Source organism: Rissa tridactyla, chromosome 6 (assembly GCF_028500815.1).
Source record: "Rissa tridactyla isolate bRisTri1 chromosome 6, bRisTri1.patW.cur.20221130, whole genome shotgun sequence".
NCBI lineage: Eukaryota > Metazoa > Chordata > Aves > Charadriiformes > Laridae > Rissa > Rissa tridactyla.
In genome coordinates this window covers 61,029,905-61,048,181 of record NC_071471.1, presented here as the reverse complement: position 1 = coordinate 61,048,181, position 18,277 = coordinate 61,029,905, and the positions used below count along the sequence as shown (strand labels likewise).

Below are 18,277 nucleotides of genomic sequence, written 5' to 3'. Positions count from 1 at the left end.
CTTCTTGACAAAGACAGAGGAATTTTTTTTTCAGGCCTTTTCATTGTTGATGTCTTAAATGAAATCTAAGATCAAAGGTAGGAAATAATTTTGTGATTTATGTGAGGTATCACATCTGGAGAAAAATATATTCTGAGAAATTAAGCAAGGATTGTCAAAAGGAGGGGGGGGAAATGAAAGTGCAAGGTTGGCCTGTTCCTAGAAGTTGAAAGTACCTCAGATTTTGTAGAGGGAAATATTCAAAGGGATAATTTGATTAACATCACAGCTGGCTGTCTTTGATTTCTCACCCCAGTTGAACTGTTTATAGTGGATTGACTGGATGACCTTCATCATATAACCAGACTGCAGCTCAAACCCAGGCCTTCAGTGCCGTATCTTACCTACTCTGCCGTTGTACCCTTTGCTCCTGTGTACATCACCTGAGAACCCAGGCTCACAGGACATTGAGGACCCTACCAGAAGCCATGGTATCTTCTTGGCTCTAACACAGGAGACCTGTGGTCTGCCCCAAAGTCTTCAGTCACGTTTAAAGGCAGTACTCTAAGGCATGGTTCGAAACTGCCTGTTCGAGCAGGAAGGAACTCTGCCAACTCAGATCAAATTTAAAACAGGTGTTATCTGAATTAGCCCTTAGCAAAGGAGTTGCATTTTTAGCATTGTTATTGTAACACCCAAATCAGAATTGTCATTTACAGCTGATTCAGACAATCTGTATGGAGACTGCTTGCTTTGAACTGGCTGTCTCCTTTACCCCACACTTATTTTTCCAACTATTCTCAAAGAGGTCTCTGGAGGGCCAGGAAAAATGCTCTACAGTTAAACTGCAATGTGTTCTCCAAGAATAGGAATTGAAACAATACATTCATGTTATATGACCCAAAGAAAAAGGCAGATATTTAAGAAGATAAGATGCTTTGGCACAATCTCAGAATATCTTCAAAGCCCAAAGAGCTACATTTGGCTTGGAAGAAGCTACAGTGGAGCTGTGGCTGTCTAGTAGGCTGCTATCAAAGCAGGATAGCTGCTTTTATTAAAAATGCACAAAGCGTTATACTATTCAAGGAATTGAAACAAACAGCTACTTTTATGCCCAAGCTCTCTTTTATCTCCTTCAGCTAAGAAAGAGGGGCCAAATATGGTAAACAGCACTAAGCGACTTCTGGAATCGAAGACAGAAATATCAAGCTTTTTGTCTCTGCGTGTCACCCTTCCTAAACTGAAGGGGTGTGACGGCAGGGAGCTTTGGCAGGTGCTACTGCTGCTCAGGCAGGAATGGCCCACAGCAAATCAAAACTAAAATATTCTTGTTGGCATTGGTAGCCTGGTAGCTAGTTTGATTAAAAGTGTAAAGTAACTTGAAACTCTCTCCCATACAAGAAGATGCCTGCATATGTGCATACAGGTTGTGTTAACCTTGTAAATGGTCTTTATTGAGACCTGTTAATTTCTGCAGTGATGTCAGTCTGTGGGTTGGTACTGCCTTTTCTGTACCACGGCACCACAAAGTGGGCTCTGTCCCAGACTCTGTAATGTCACTCATGATAATCACCTTAAATGTACACACAGGGTACATTCACTCCATTTTAGACCAGTGCGCTGGGCAGACATCTGTGAATATTGTAGCAAGCCAAGCAATTTCTCATTTAAAAAGGCCTGTCCTTAACTGGTGCTGGGCTGAATACTGATAGGATAGGTGTGTGTGGCACCTCTGTTTTAAATTCATCACCTTCTTTCAACCTCAGGAATGCACATCCTGATGGAAGAAGCAATAACTGCAAAAAAATCCTTAAATACAGACCTTAAAAAGAGCTGACAGTCCCAGTAATTGACAGGATAAAACAGGCATTACACATCCCTGCTATTTAACTTGCCAGGAAGAAAAGTTCCCTGACCAAGTGCAAAAAGGGCAATTGAAGCATGTTTAGTAATTCAGAAAACCTTGGCCTTTAGTCATTTGAGTAGACACCTGATCTAACCATCCACGGCATCGTGCTCTTACTTTTGTCTTTGGAAAGGCAAGAGGGACTGATAGTAGAACTGCGTATTAATGTACTTCCACTGTATGCTGGAACAGAGAGAGGAAAGCTCAGGGTCTCAGTGGGCAGATGCATAGGGAGCCCCTGGAGATGGCAATGACAGTTTGAGGAAGGTGCCTTGCTTTACTTTCCTGTCTTCTTACCTTTCCCTAGAGAGGTGAAATAAATGTCTCTTGTAGTAGCGGAAGATGCAGAGAAGCTTTTGCTCCGTATCAAGATGAAGGCTGTCTTTTTGTATTATTTCTCCTCCAAAAAAAGCAACCCCCACCCTGAAAAACAAATAAAAATAATTGAGTATGATAAGGATATGCTGATTAATTTTAATTATCCCAATGTGGAAACAAAAAAATTCCTGATGTTGGTCAAAGACCTGTTTGATGCCCATATACTGATCCCTTTCTATCAAAGCTGTGCATTGTTAACTGCATCTATTGGGCAAGGCCTTATTAAGAGGAAAAGTTAATTGATCCACAAAGGCAAACACTTGGAACACTATCTTTTTTGACTTTCTGCACTGTGTATATTATGCCAATTCTGCCTCAGTCTCTGCTTCTTCAGGCTCAAATTCCTTCAGCCTTACTGGGATCTTCTTTAGATTTATATCTTACAGCATGATCTGATCAGAACTCAGGAAGCATCTAGTAAATAAAGTAACTTATTTGCTTCTTAAGCATTCATTAATTGCCTTTAGTTTTCCCTGGTGTTGATCAAAATATCTTTTTACCTTTTTCCCCTAGTTATTGCAAAACTATTGATTAAAATGGTAAGTTAATGAAACTATACATTCACCAGATAAAACAAGTTTTACTTATAATCTCTGTCTATGCCTAAATAGAGAGGTCTGCCCATGTCTATATGCACATACGCAAAAGTTTAAGCTTGAGATTAGAGCGGTGCTAGCCACTGTTGCCTGAAGCACATTGGGAACACGTGCTCATGTAGATCTACCGGGAGATTGACTAGGGTGACAGTCTGAAATAAGGAGCCTCTGACAAACAGCTGCATCGGTAACTTCTACTAGCACATCTGGAGCTAAGAGAGGATATCTATTCACAACCACAATTAGTAGAAGGCACTGGGACTTTATATTGCCTTTTCTGTTGCCTTGGGATTTAAGCTAATCTCTTCCTCTGCAAAACCAGCCCATCTTCTGGGATACATTTTTCTCCAGCGCAAAGAAGCAAGTAAATCAAGTGAATATTCATCCGCTCCATACTCAGATCTGGATCTGGATGAACAAACAACTGTTCTGAATCTTAACTTCATGGTGAATAGACTTTCAAATTTATTGATCAGATTTCTTTATTATATTATTTTTCATCTTTACATTACAAGGCTCCATCTGGAAGTATTAATTCCCCCTACAAAACCACGAGAAAGTGAATTGTTAAAGACTATTATTAACAGAAGGAAAGAAGTAGCATCAGCTTCCAAAGGGTATATTTTCTGATAAAGTTACCAGTTTTGCATATAGAAAGCCCTGGCTGAGATTCATGGAAGCAGAATTAACTTTGGGATATCTGCCCGAAACAGGCAGAGCAGCTGAATCTTCTGGGAATCACCTGGTGCTAAGAAATCTGCATTTCTTTTCCTACTTCCACAGATTTTTATGGCACCAAAGAACTGAGGGTGCCTGTGCTGGGCAGATAGAGCCTGGGAATTTCATTGTAACAATTTCTCTCAGTGGTTTTTTCCACAGGGTGGTAATTTCTCCAGGCATTGAAAGAGGGAATCAAGTTGAATAGTTTTTGGATTCTCTTTAATTATGCAATCTTTTTATTCCTTCCTGCTTGCTGTAACGCACAGAACAAACCAAGTAAAACAAACCTTACTCGTAACACTAGTGATCTAACTACACTTCTGCTCTTTACATCTAGTGAGGATTAGGGTTGTCTTTCTGTTATATTTCTTGGGATGTTTAGCCAGGGGTCCAGGGCCTTGGCTTCTACTCAACACTGTCATTAGAAATAATAAGTAACAGCAGCACTGGCTGCAGATGGTAACCCATTAGATGCTCTTCGTATCAGTTCCCAAGCATACTTGGTTTCTGAAAGCCAAGCAAGAAGCAGATGTTTCAGATGCTGCTTTTTTCTTCTTTAAAAAAAAACAAACCCTCACATTTTTAATATCTGTGATTCTACAATTACTCAGGTGCCAACACACACCCGCCCCACCCCCAACCCTCATTAAAATGAAAATGTTGGGGGGGGGGGAAAGTCCTTCTGTATAACACTGTACTGCCAATGTAAATGTTCAATTAACACCTCATCAGTTAATTACTGCTTTGAAAATTGGCAAAAGTGAGCTGGTGTAAAATATTCCTAGATGGAATTATCTGCTTACAGGAGTGTTGTCTACAGTTTCCGATTAAACTCTAGCCAAAATATATCCTTTGCTCCTCCGCTATTACTCTGGTGCCCTTGGAAACAACAGAGCAGAGCTCCCTCTAGTAACCTTCCTCTCTTTTCTCTTCCTAGGACATGCATGTTATCAGCACAGATGAGAATCAGGTGTTTGCAGCTGTACAAGAGTGGAACCAGAACGACACGTACAATCTGTATATCTCCGACACCCGAGGGGTGTACTTCACCCTGGCCTTGGAAAATGTCAAGAGCAGTCAAGGGCTGGAGGGGAATTTGATGATTGACCTCTATGAGGTATGTCATGACTCCAAACATGTCATTCCTATCTCAGGAGCTCACGCAATGCTGGTACTGTTTCCTTCTTGCACATCAGTCTCATAATATGCATGTAAACAGCAGAACCAAAAAGTAACTAAACACATAGGTTTACCCTCCTTTTACTTAAGGGCCTCAGTGCAATCAGCTGAGTTTCAAGGTCAGGTCTTACACAGGTGTTGAATTTAGGCCCACCCTAATATTGTGAACAGATTCACTGCTGTATTCTTCTGTAGGCTCTCAAGTGAGGAAGAGCTCATGGTTCTTTTATGTACATGAAGATATGCATCGGAAGTTGTAGTGGAGTAGTTCATTCAGCCCCTAAGAGGAACTCTTTAAGTTCCTTGCCAAAATCCTGCTGACCCACATGGTCCAGCCTGTGGCTCTGAAAGCTCCCAACACTCTGAATAACATCATTCTCTAAGTTTTGTTGCATTTCTGGCAGCCTAATTTTTTTTTTTTTAGAAGTAAGAAGAGACATCAGTTTTCAGCTATCTTTGCCACTTTCCTGAACTTGGAGTATTCTGGGAACTGAAGTGATTTTAGGTGCACCCTTTTGGGCTATCCCATGAGCATGGAAACTCTCCTACCAAATTTTATGTCCCTTTTACCCCTGTGCCTTTTTCTGATAAGTACATTCTGCGTAAGCTCACCTGAAAAAAGACCAGTTTACATTGTCTTCTATGACAACTGATCCTAAGAATAAGACTTTAAGTGTGCCCGTGTACTTCTCTTGCTCTGCTGCCTGTTTTACTTCTGGAGAAAGTACTAAGCTAAGTAAAATTTAGTCCTCAGCTGCTGTGTTGAGGGACAGCTTCTCTTTTCAGGTCTCCTCCAGGTGATTTTCTGACCATGAACTAGATCTGAGTTCCTTTGAAAATGAAGATGCTTCCCGTATTTCCTCATCACCGTCTGAGTATTAGCTCTGCTATATAGTTTGCCTTCAGCTGCCCTTTACTTGGAAACCACCTTGAATTGTCCAGACAGCCCAAGTGTTGCACATAAATGCAGATGAACTGTAGGAGGATGGGCACTGACATTTCAGTCATTTGGACATTTTTACTATTAATCTCTCTGCAGCGCTGGCAGCCAATGGAAAAAATGTTGCCTCTTATCACTGTCAGCTCAAGAAGCAGTTTCACTGCATTATGTAAAGGTGTCCTACATCCCAGGGGGAAAGAAAAAGCCTTTGTTTTGTTTTATTAGGCTGACACCACACAGTAACCTGGATTGAAATTAATGGAATCAGACTTGTAGTGTCATATCTGCTGATTATCTAGATAGAAAGAACATTGGCTGACACTGAACCTGGCACAAACCTTCCTTTCAATTTGATGTTCTATCTGGAAGGGAACAGAAAGCCATCCAGCATGATTCTCCCAGTAGGGTTGTTGCAAATGATGAATGCTCTAGGGGTAAATGGAGACGAAGATGGGAGAAGAAATAAAAACAGCCGTAGATAAATTATAAGGAAGTAGAGAGATTGCAAAATGAGTCCTTCCGTGGTGACAGTGGTATATTTAGAAATGCAAGATTGTTTGAGAAGGTGGCAGAGAAAGACCTGTTTAACGTGCATGTGTCCGTATGTATGTTTGTTAGGTGTTAGAAGTAAGTTCTTCTGGTTGCATTGTAGCGGATGTGTTTGTGCGCGTAGATTCCTAAACTGATTCTACATCAAGGATAAACGTGCTCAGTGCTGCTCAATGGGGAATTGCATTGGGCATGAAGAGAAAATAGAAGTTCTTTCATGGTGCCTCATCATGTTCTCCCTTCTCTTCTCTTCTCTTGTAAGTCATCAGGAGCCTTTCTTTTGGAGGTTGTTATTGCAGTGTGTGGGCTCTTCTGCTGCTGGACCTTGTAGAGGAAGAGGAGACCACTCCTAGAGGGACACTATCCCCCTTCTGCATGTTGGACAGGGCAGGGTATGAGAATAGCTCTTCCCTCCACCACTTTCCAGTGCCACTTCATCAGAAGCCCACCGGACTCCACGTTCAGTGGGTCTGCAGTCACAGAAGGGCTGTCCTAGAGACCATCTCCTGGAGCAAGGGAAGAGCAAGAATGACTGGCTGTTGGGTCTCAGTGGCCTTTCTAGTTCCTGCACCTTTCCAATGACATGATATGGCTCTGTGTGGTTCTGTAGTTGGACTTGTCTGCAGCAAGACAATCCTGCCCGTGGGAATGCATGCCTGAAGTGGTAGCAGACTGTGAGATGTGTCTATAGCTATGGTATATATGTCTGTCGCTCTGGGACTTATTTTTTCAGCAGTATGCATCTTAGTTGGGAAGTATGTGTTTGATGTACGAAGTTGGTGATGGGGAGTGAAGAATGTGTTTTGAGTTGTGTGTTCAAGTGTCTTGTATGAATCATTCTAAAGCTGTAGACACCATTTGTATCTGCACACAATGCATGTGGGGCAGTGAGGATTGTCTACAATGCTTGTGTGGGAGCTGATGGAGTACTTTTCGCTCTGACCACTGGTGGTCATATGCGCTTACTTGCATGAGTCTTTCTCTCTTATTGTTGTATGAACAGGAGGGATGAACAAATCATTGTGTGTGTCACGGTTGTGTGTTTGCAATAAGTGTATCTCTTCCTATCGAGAGCACACAAACATGTATAGTGTGTGCGGTCTTTTTTTAAGATAAAGCTGTCCAAGACTGACAGCATAACTTACACTTTGCTTTCTCAGAAAAGGGTTCTGAGTCCCAGCCCATGACTAGAATCATAAAAAGAAAAATTCACAGGAATTCAGAACGTATTTATCACCTGATATATAAAATGCTCTTTAATCATTTATGGCCAGCGTTTCACAGGGACTATATAATACAACTATTTCAGGACAACAGCAAAGAAAAGTACAAATGGAGCTATAGGCTCTGGCCTCTAGTAGTAAAGGCAGGACTATGTTATTTTTCCGGCCCTCTCTATTCATGCAGTATCACTGGGAGACAGGGTACCCTTGTCTTTTCAGGGTGCTTTTCTACTACAACAAAGAAATCCTGAATCCTTAGTTGGGTGAGACCAAACAATCCAGCTAAAAGTTTGAAAATACTATCTTTTTATGCTTATATCAACAATATATTAGTTAACTACTTAATTTAAAGATTATTGCCCGTTATAGCAAGTAATTTCTAAGTCTTTACATAACTTCAAATGAAATTCAGTGCCATTGCTCAAGCAGGAGAGTGCTATTCAGAATGACCAAGTACCCCAATGACCTGTACCAATGCGCTGTACACTAGTAGTCCCACAGCATGTGACTAAAAGTGCAATAAGGTTCTACTCACTGGGAGCTGCAGCATCCAAATCCAGCCACATAATTAAATCAGTTGGGCTGGAACAAACTCTGAACCTGCTGTGTAACCGTTTGCCACGTGATGCCATTTAAGTCATAATCTCTATGAATAAAGTCTTGATGAATGATTCTTTGCACTGGTTCTACATCGTAAGAAAAGATGGAGTGGATGACTGAACAGACTTGCTGGAAACTAAAAAGTTTCTCACTTTCCCCCTCCTTCTCCCGATTTCGCTTCCCTTTTTATTGCAGCACTCAGATTGCAGAATGACAGCCTAACAAATTCATTCGCAAGCTGCAGCAGCTATTGGGCTATTGATTTTCAGTGTGCTGAGAAGATGGGAACATTCTGCAGTGTGAGTTGTGGTTTGAGGTTGGCTTTTTTTCTCCCAACTAAGACACTTTTGGGCTTGGTTCCAAAGTGAGTCTGTTAGCATCACATCTTTAGAAAATCCTGCTGCAGGTCTATGGAGTAAAGCTGTTGGATAAAACACCAGGAAAAATAAAAGGATTAGAACGTCATTTCTAGCATTCTGGTGGCCTTGTTTGAGTCACCAGTGCTTTGGTTTCCTCACAATACTAAACCATAATAAAAATATCTTTGTGCCCCAAGTTATCCTGTTGAAAAACTGGTAATTATGAAATACATTGGAATCCTTAGATGAAATGTCTTAAGCAGGCTGTACGAGAATAGAAGCACTGAACTGCAAGTTTATGTGTGTGTTGACATTTTCTTTGCAAGGCCAAAATTGCTGCTGTTTCCCACTGTTGCAGTGTAAGAGACAAATAATTGCCCTATACGTATTTCACCTTTCAGGGGGACGGATGCCTACACAGTTGAGAGATTGTCACTTTACAGATAATACTATTGACGCCTTACCATGTTCCCATGCTGATTCTGAAATATGAGCTTTCTTTTCCATTTGTTACCTTTCCACCTCTGATGGTCTTATCTTGCCCGCAGCACCTCAGCTTGCTTTCCTTTGATGGTCCTTGGCAATTCTTGCCCTGACATCTACCACACTGACACAGCCACCAGATCCCTGTTGGGTTTGACAGGACAAGAGAGGCACATGCACAGAACCTGCATTGACTTGATCTATTTTTCAGCCATGTCAATTTTTCCTAGGTAGCAGGGATAAAGGGAATGTTCTTGGCTAACAAGAAGATTGACAACCAAGTGAAAACTTTCATCACCTACAATAAAGGGAGAGACTGGAGTTTGTTGCAGGCTCCGGACACTGATCTGAGAGGAAACCCTATTCATTGTCTCCTAGTAAGTACCTGGGGGGAAACCTGGGGGGCGGTAACATCCCAGAACAATATTTTTCTACCGGATAACACAAGAAGGGGAGGGTAGCTCCTCTCCCCATGTGATATAACTCGGGGAGGGAATGCTGCATTATAAAAGTGCTGTACATAAGCCCTGGGCTGCCAGATGGTGTTCCAAGAGCTGGCATTGGAATTTAGCTTAATTTAATTTAATTTCTGGAACAAAAGGAACCATTGTAGATCAACTTCATTCTGCACAACTGATGGTCTCCCCTTAAACAGCAGGTGAAGCTGGACGCCGTTTCTGCGCAGTTGGTTCTGTGGACACTAGATGGGAGAAGTGAGCTGTTGTAGCTCAGGAACTGTCAGGGACCTGATAACTTGAGACAGGCTTAAAGGAAAGGGGAGCTCTGATTTCTTTCAGGCCCCTCTGTTGGCAGTATTAATATTTATCGTTTTCTCTTTGAGCTCAGAAGTGAGAATCGACACATTCATCTAAATATACGTATAGCTATGTGTTGGGTGTATATTGTATCTGTCTCTGTACTTTTGGATATAGATCAACATATAGACAAGTCTTTAATCATCATTATATGCAAACAGTTTCCAAGAGTGAAAGTGAAATATAAGCAGTGTGAATAGGATTGGAGATTTCTGTCAAATTACAAAGCTTAGACTGATCTTAACGCATTTTTCAGCCTATATAATCTATACACAGTAGTGGAATAATACATAGAATCCCCGGCTTTGATATTCTCAATAGCTTCTATGTTACGCAAGTTCTAACATGGTTCCAAGCACTATTTAGACTGCTCTTCCTCCTGCTGTCCTATGCATGTTATTTTCCATCAGAAAAAAAAAAAAGAAAAAAAGAAAAGGTGTTTCTCATTTTGAGGCTGTAAGTTTGTTAGAATCTGAGTCGGTGTTATATTTCGTATATTGTGGTACGTAGCTGAATGCTACTAATCTTTTTAACTGAACCCCATGCATTATTGCAAGAGCAAAGAATAAACAACTTGATATTTGAAGCGGTTCAAATAATTGATTTTTTGATTGAGCCAAAATTCAAGCCTTTCATTTTCTCTCCAGTTTGGAAAAAATAAATAGGGAGGACTGAGGGTCAAACTGAAGAGTTATTTCAGAGCATGATAAAATTTGTTTGTGTTTGTTTTCTTCTTCCAAGTTTTCAAAAATTGTAACTAAAGGCATTTTTAAATTAAATCTTTCTAAAAGATGAAACCCAAAAAGATGACATTCAGAAAACTTTGCAGATATAAAACAATTGAATTTTTGGAAGGAGCTATGTGTAGAAGCTTTTGTGTTTCAAATATATTTTGTTAAACTGGTTTTAACTCAAGTGAACATAGTTGGTAAAAAATCCCACACCTTGACTTTTATCAAATTATGACCAATTTTATCAGAAACCAAATAGTTTCATTATATATTATGATAGTGTCATATTTTCAAGGGGCTGGTAAGGCAGAAGAAATAAAAACTATGTGGACAAGTAAAAGAATCGAAGTAAACTGTTCTTTTTCCATAAACTTGAGTTCTGAGAAAAGATCTTTCTTGGTGTTGTGCACTGATCAGGAGAGATCTGACTTGCCATTGTGGTTATAAATGAGCCAGAGATACTGCTCTGTAGGGTCCTTATGGAATCGTCGTTTGCAGGAACTATGGATTTTATTTACAAGGATATGTTGCTGCTGCAGTTATCCACTATATAGCGGAAGTGGTCATATGACTGCGTATAAACCAGGACTGGATGGTTCTTACAGAGAGAAGGGATTATGGCCCCCTGAAGCCCTCCCATTCATACTGTATCTGCTACTATGCTCATGGGCACCTGAACACAATTAATTTCATTTAAAATTAGACAGATATGCCTGGAAAAGATGGAATTCCCTTGAGGGTGGTAAACTTGAACAAGCCAGGCAGGGGTCACGAGTAGGGGCAGAATTGTGGGCACTTGTAGGGACACAGTGAGAACTGAGCTAGAGAAGCTCTTGCTTCTCCGTGGATTGTGTTTACATCCTTGTAGCTCCACTGTGCACAAACAACTATTTAAACACCGCTTCATTTTTATTTTGTCTTCTGTGCAACAAGGTACTTGCCCTAAGGATTGCTTCCTCCTGCGCAAGTTCGGTGTAGGCTTGTCACTCTGTTTTCACTGGAAAGCAATTGTTTCTTAAATGCGCTGTGACTTGGGCTGGGATAGGCATCTTGGGTCCATGGGCATCTGTTGGAAGCTGTCCATGATTTTGGGGTGGTAATGGACAAATCCTCAACGGACTTAAACCGTGTAGCTCAGTCTTTGTTCCTTCCAGAAGGAGAATGGGAAGGAACTTAGTTGTCAGCCCTTCCCCACAATAAGGCTGGGGGAATGTTTAGCCATATTTATTTTTCCTCTTCCCTTAACATCAGGTAAAACGGGCAAGAGGCCTTTTTCATTGTCTGAGCCTGTCTGAGCACTCCTTCGTGCTAGTGGAATGGTAGTAGAGCAGGGATCATCAGATGAGCATTCAGGGTCTCAGGTGGTCAACTTGCAAATTTGCAAGAAAGCAAATAGAGGAAATCTGAACTAAAGTGACTCTTTAGGTCTTTTACAGGAACATGCAGTCTGCCTGCAAGAGAAGGGGAGGATAGCGGTACAGAAAATGCACCAAAACCACAAATTAAAATAACTATCCTGCAAGAGAGAGCCAAGCTATTTAAAAATTTGATTTGAGCTTCACACTTAAAGGTGGGGGAAGAAGAAGGCAGAATATGGAATATAAGAATTCAAGAAATTATAGAGAAAAGACCACAGAAGTTGGAAATGGTAGGGAAATTTTTGAAGAAAAAGCACTGGAAATGTACATGCCTGGAAATAAGTCAGGGATCCATAAGGGCATTCTGCTGAGGGAAAAACTGGAGAAAATTGCTCTGAGGCAATTCTGTTCCTTGTCAATGTGACATAGCTGTAGTATTTAAACAGTTCACAAGTTCCACGCACCTCTTCAGCCACACTCTGTCTACCCCTGCATCACCCACAAGTTTTACCTCCTTACATCAGTTGCTCCTTTTCCTTGTACATATGCCTATTCCTGGCATGATCCTGCGTCTCCTTATGGCATGGCTAAGTGAATTCTTAACAGTCCATTGTAGATCTAGCTTAGCTCCCATCCTTGCTCCACAGCAGATGCTAATGCTTTCATGCTGCTGGTTTTCAGCATAATTGTCTCTAGCGATAGCTCGGGACACAGCAATGACGTATGTTCCAGCTTGTTGGCAGAATGGGATTTGCCCTTTCCCAGAGTGACGGGACTGTTCCCAGCCTGTGAGTGCAATGCTGTGTCCTCTGTGCATCTGGTCTTTCAAACGAAACTGAGGTGGAGCTAATGCAGAAATAAGTACGTGGCAGCTAAGTTGGCAGCTAAGGAGGTTAAGAAGGAATCTGGTTGAAACACAAGGCAAGCCAGACGGAACCAGCCCTTTACTGACAGGTACGCTTGAGGTGTTTCTTCCAAAGCTACTCAAAGAATTCTTTGCATTTTTTTCTGAGATGGCTGTGAATAATGAGGATAGAGGAAAGCAGTGAAATTCCCTCTAATCCCAAGGTTTTCTTTTTCTTGTTTGTACCACTTGTTTTCTACACTGAATGCACTTAGTCTTCATAAAATAGCTGCCAAGGTATTATATCCCAAAGATGCTGGTTTTGTTTGATACTTATCTTGTGCTCTGAGGTGGTTAACTGAGGAGTAATTCTGTCTTCAAGTTATGGGCATCTGTCTAGTTAATCAATTAGCTTTCAAGGATGGTCTTGTGGTTAAAACACTGGGCTGATTCTCTAGAGAATCTTGATTAAATTTTTAGGCCCATCTCCAATTCCCTGTGTGACCTTGGGCAAGTCATTTATTTTCTCTGTGCATCTCTTCCCCAGACATCTGTTTATTCCCTCACAGATTTTGTTTGTCTTGTCTATATGGATTATAAGGATTTCAGGACAAAGATCCATTTCTCGTAAGGGAGGGCATTCACACCATCTGCTGCAGAATAATTTAAGCATCAAAGTGAGGTGTTTTGAATATCTCTCCTGGAAGCGTTTATCTCTCTTCATTGCTCCTTGCTATTGCAGGTGAGCAAATACTGTGACCACCCCAAGTTTTGTGAATGGTGTCTACCATCATCCTTGTGTTGTAATACTTTGCCCCACTCCTGATCAGGGACAGTCACTAATAGCTTGTTTGTGTCACGCCATTGGAAACTGTTCAGGCAGGCATTGCAGAACAGCCAAGAAGTGGGGTTTGTAGGTATTTGTAAGAAATTTTACTGAGGTCTGATGAGCCTCCTGAGAGGGGTGCATGAAAGTGCTGGCTTGAAAATATCAGGAAGCACGTAACAGACTCCAGCGTGATTGGAGGAATGATCTCAGTGAGCAGAGCAATGGGCTATGTTACTCGTGCTTTATCTTCTGCCTAGGTTATAAATGATCTGTGGCAGTGGTTGTCTGTCCCTTGGTGTCTACTTAGCATATCTGGGTACTAGGTAATGATAGGGAAACCCGAAATTGGTGATTCTAATTATAATAATGATCTCAGTAGCATGTTGGTAACAAGAAGAAGGATAAAGAGAATTGATGGAAGTTCTAAAAAACAAAGCTGAGGTGTCTGTATATGAGTTAAGCTGTGGGAGCTAGAGGAGGAACACAAAGGGACCAACAGTATGATGTAAGACAAACCAGTCTGGAAAAATATCTGTCAATGAACTACACAAGGATACAGGTGGAGAAAGTGTACATCAGGGATGGAGAAGAGAATGCTGCCACAGTAAGGACATGAGATGGCCATGGGCAATAACTTTACGTGTTTGGTTGAAGTGGAGACGTTGGTTTTTGCACCATACCCAAATGTCACTAGAGACTGTAAACATTACTGCACTCCAACTAATAAGAAGTCATGCCACTAAAAATACCATCTCTCTGCTTAGACAGGTGACCTGGCTTTTAATATTTGAGATATATATTCCATTTCTGTGTACTATGTCTGTGAAATGAGACAAATTTGAAAGAAAAGCTCTGATAGCACAAAGATTTGAATCTAATGAGGTCTAGTCTCTGTCAGAGTGGGGAACTGGCTGAGTTGCTGCCATTAGCTACTGTCTTCAAAATGCTGAAGCGGGCTTGGAGTATGGTAGTTTTAAAAATATGTTCTGTATTTAGTCTTTTCACAACGTATAAAAATGTAAAAGGAAAGAATTCATGCTCTTGCAATGCTTTTCCACTGCCTGCATGCATGTCAGCTCGATTTGGTTTCCACTCCCTCCCTGCGCCCCCGGGCTGCTCCAGCGGCTGCCCTTGCAAGGCTGTCAGCTAGAGTTAGGCTGCTCAGTACATTCCACTTGGCAGGTTGTGTTCCCTTCTGCACCACCCTGTGTCCCCTTTTCCTGTCTCACGTAAGTGAGAGCACCCATCCCTCCGCACCACCCTCATTCACCTTTGCCAAAACCCTCTGCCATTTTCCACAGGGAGATTTTCATTTCAGAGTCATAGACAACTACTTTGAGATGGGGTGGATCAGTGGTCTTCCTCTGGTGACCTATGGGACTAGGTTTCCTGCAGAGGAAACCTACAAAACTTTAGAGAATTAGTCTTTAGGCAGCTGATATTAGACAGAAAGACCTGCCTTCTTAGAGCGTGAAGGTCCTTCTGCATAGCCTGTTCTGCTCATCTTAGAGCTGTGCAAGCTGAAGCATGGGCTTTGCTGTACTTGTATTCCTGTGTGATGCCCCCCTCAGTTGGGGCAGTTTGCTTCAGGTTTTCTTGCTAGTATTTTTCCACCTCCCTTCACTTAGCATGTTTCATGAAGGGCTCTTCATGAGGTTTGGAAGAAAAAAATACTGAAAATCCAAGAGAAGGCAAAAATTATCAGAAATTGGCAGAAATTATCACGCTACAGGTTTGGGGAATTGTAATGGCAATTACTACAAGGGAATTGTAACGGCAACTTTGGAAATCTGGCTGGCTGTCTTACCTTCTTGCCCAGCTGATTTATTCTGTACCATTCCTGTCTTATCTCAGTAGCTGAGATGCAAAATCAATAACAAATAGGTGAGGTTCCCATGGATGTATTTGTATGGAAATCTCAAAGGTCACATCCAGATGGGGCGATGAAGCATTGTTTTAAGCAACTTTTAAACTAACACTTTCCAGTCCTGGTATTTCTTCTTAGAGCAATGCAGAACAGAGTCATGTGTCAAAAATACTCAGAGTCAAGAAATGGTACGACACTGTCCTAATTAAGTTGTTTCTTGGGGCTAATTAGTGGTGACTCAGCACCACACCGATAAGGCTATATTGCTTCTTATTGTAGAGACAGCTTGGGCACTACTGCTCTGAGAGTCACTTCATCATATCTGCAGCCTTGCTTGCTTCTCAAGAGAGCTAGGAGCCAGGGGAGCTAGGTAGTCCTTACCAGTAACCTGCCCTTGCAAGCCTGGTTGCCTCCTTTGTGGGTACAGCTTCAAAGATCTTGTCCTTGTGAGACGGTTTCAGCCTAGTGAATGAGTTTCCCAGTGGGAATGGGTTGCATTCAGAAATGATAGCAAAGCTCTTGCAACAGAAGCAGGACAGTGGCTGTGTCTTTCTACGGGTGGCTGAGTGCAGTGATTAGGAGGTAATACAGAAAGACATTATATATTTCTAAGCCTGTAGAAATAGGAGCATGCATTTGATGTTGTGTCTGCTTTTTACTTTTATTTCCCCTTTCTCCATAGCCCTATTGCTCCCTTCATCTTCACCTGAAGGTCTCAGATAATCCCTATACCTCAGGAAACATCGCCAGCCGAGACACTGCCCCCAGTATTATTGTAGCTTCAGGTATGAAACATTTTAAGTTTGCCTGTGTACAATGTGCAAACACTGACAAGATCTTGAATTTGTGGTGGGTGTGGAGGATGTTGAGCGGCTTCTGGGGTGTCACACCACCAGTAGTGGGAAGGATGGGAGGCTATCAAATGGAAGTCCTTATGGACCTTCAACTTGTCATATGTTTTTATGGAAACTGGCCCTCAAGACTAAGGAGGTCGCTCCTAGTCCTATACTCCCAGGAACATAAGATTCAAATCAGGGCATTTCGCTTACATATGGAGGTTTGTAGAGCTGTATGGATTGTATCTTTTATATATATTTTCATCAAAATGAAAGTCTTTCCCTTCCCTTCTTCACCCTCTTTCTCTTCCTAAAACTAGAAGTTCTGTAATTGCAGAAGGTAAATAAATATTTTTACTCCCCTGATTTGCTAACTCTACTAGAGTGTTGCATCACTAATCAATGCTCATCTTACAGGTAATATAGGCACTGAACTATCAGACAATGACATCAGCATGTTTGTTTCTTCTGATGCTGGAAACACTTGGAGACAGGTAAATAACACAGAATCACAGGTTTAAGTAATAATCGTAGGAAATTGTCATAAAAGTAGATTCAAACTGATACTTAATTTTTGTTTCCTTTAGTTCAGAGTAGCTTTTTGCCAATCTTTACAAAAGGGTAGACTTCCCTTCTGAGAGGTAGAGAGATGCTCAAATAAAAAGACTGAATATGTTGTTAGGTTTCATATAACAGAAAATTATTTTTATAATTCTACACGCAGTTTGACTTCAGTTTAACCCTGTAGCAAAGAGAACAGATTAAAATATGAACACTAGGGGGAGAGAATGTGTTTCCTTTTACTGTTGTACATCCCTTGTACCGATCAAACCATTTTTCTCTGTCCATGATTATACTTTCCTGAGATTCCCTCACTCTATGTGGGACTCATTTCACCGGAGTTGTCCAAAGTTCAGTGTCCATGTAAGCGGATTATTTTGCCTTGCTCTTAAACTAATGGAGAAGACGACAGAATTTAGTTCATCCTGTTCCGAAGCTGCCTATTCATTAATTATGGAAAGAGACTGGATGATTAAGTTAAATAAAATTCATAATATTTAGTGGAATCCCACCCGTTAACAAAGCATCGCTACCTTTTAATATGTTTATCCTCAGGACAGGAAGTTCTAGTATTCCTATTTTCTGGATGGGATATCAAGTCATGGAGAGAGAGAGTGACTTTCCCAGACTGACAAATGCTGCTATATAAGCTGGAGAACAGATGTTTGCAGAAAACTAGTACAAAAAAGACACGGGAAAAGAAAATCTTTTTAAATATTTGATATTCCAAGAATCTAATTATTTTACAATGTTTGTCCAGCCCTCATTTGTCTGTCTACATCACTTATGTGAGATAGGGCCAAATACATGCAAACACATGAAGTTCTTCTTTAAACAAAAATCTGTCATCGAAAGGAGGAAAGTTGTTGATCTTTGCAAAAGTTCATGTTTCTAACTTTCAGTCAAGCAGAGACAGAATGCATTTTCCAAAGACCTGGAAAACCAGGGAAAAGTAAACAAAACCTAAGCAATAAAAAACAAAACTCAGGAACTATCTCTATACAGACCGTCTTCCTCTGCTCCATAACTTCCTTAGCACATACCTGTCCTCTGTCATGATTGTGATCTTAAAGAACTATGATGTTTTCTTCATAGTAAGGAAACTAGATTTAAATATATGCTGCTTTCCCCCCCCCCACCCCCCGCCAGATCTTTGAGGAAGAGCACAGTGTTCTGTACCTGGATCAAGGTGGAGTACTGGTCGCCATGAAACACACATCTCTGCCTATCAGACATCTCTGGTAATGACTCCGTTTGTGGTAAATGCCTGCTGTCCCTCTTTTCAGATGCCAAGAAGGAGGCAATTAGGCTGCATCCAGCGTTTTCTGTAGCTACAATCTAGAAAATATCAGTTAAGATACCGCCAAACATTAGCTCAGGTAAAGCTAAGAAATCCTGGGAATTCCAGCTTACATAGTTTCAGCTTGGCCAGGTCAGAGATACTGTCAATGTAACTCCATAACTTTCCTGGTTTACCACAACTTTGCTTGTTGAGTTTGGTTATTTATGTAATACAAATCTGGA

At 41.2% G+C, this 18,277-nt stretch overlaps 1 protein-coding gene across 1 annotated transcript in view; it reads left to right on the top strand.

The window, feature by feature from the left end:
- LOC128911172 (VPS10 domain-containing receptor SorCS1-like) overlaps nucleotides 1-18,277 on the top strand; it is a 303,650-nt gene that overhangs the window by 230,936 nt on the left and 54,437 nt on the right. Inside the window, exons 9-13 of the mRNA XM_054205538.1 lie at nucleotides 4,517-4,696; nucleotides 9,143-9,289; nucleotides 16,039-16,141; nucleotides 16,610-16,686; nucleotides 17,903-17,994. Of these exons, the coding sequence (XP_054061513.1) occupies nucleotides 4,517-4,696; nucleotides 9,143-9,289; nucleotides 16,039-16,141; nucleotides 16,610-16,686; nucleotides 17,903-17,994 (599 nt within the window). The remainder of the gene's footprint in view (nucleotides 1-4,516; nucleotides 4,697-9,142; nucleotides 9,290-16,038; nucleotides 16,142-16,609; nucleotides 16,687-17,902; nucleotides 17,995-18,277) is intronic.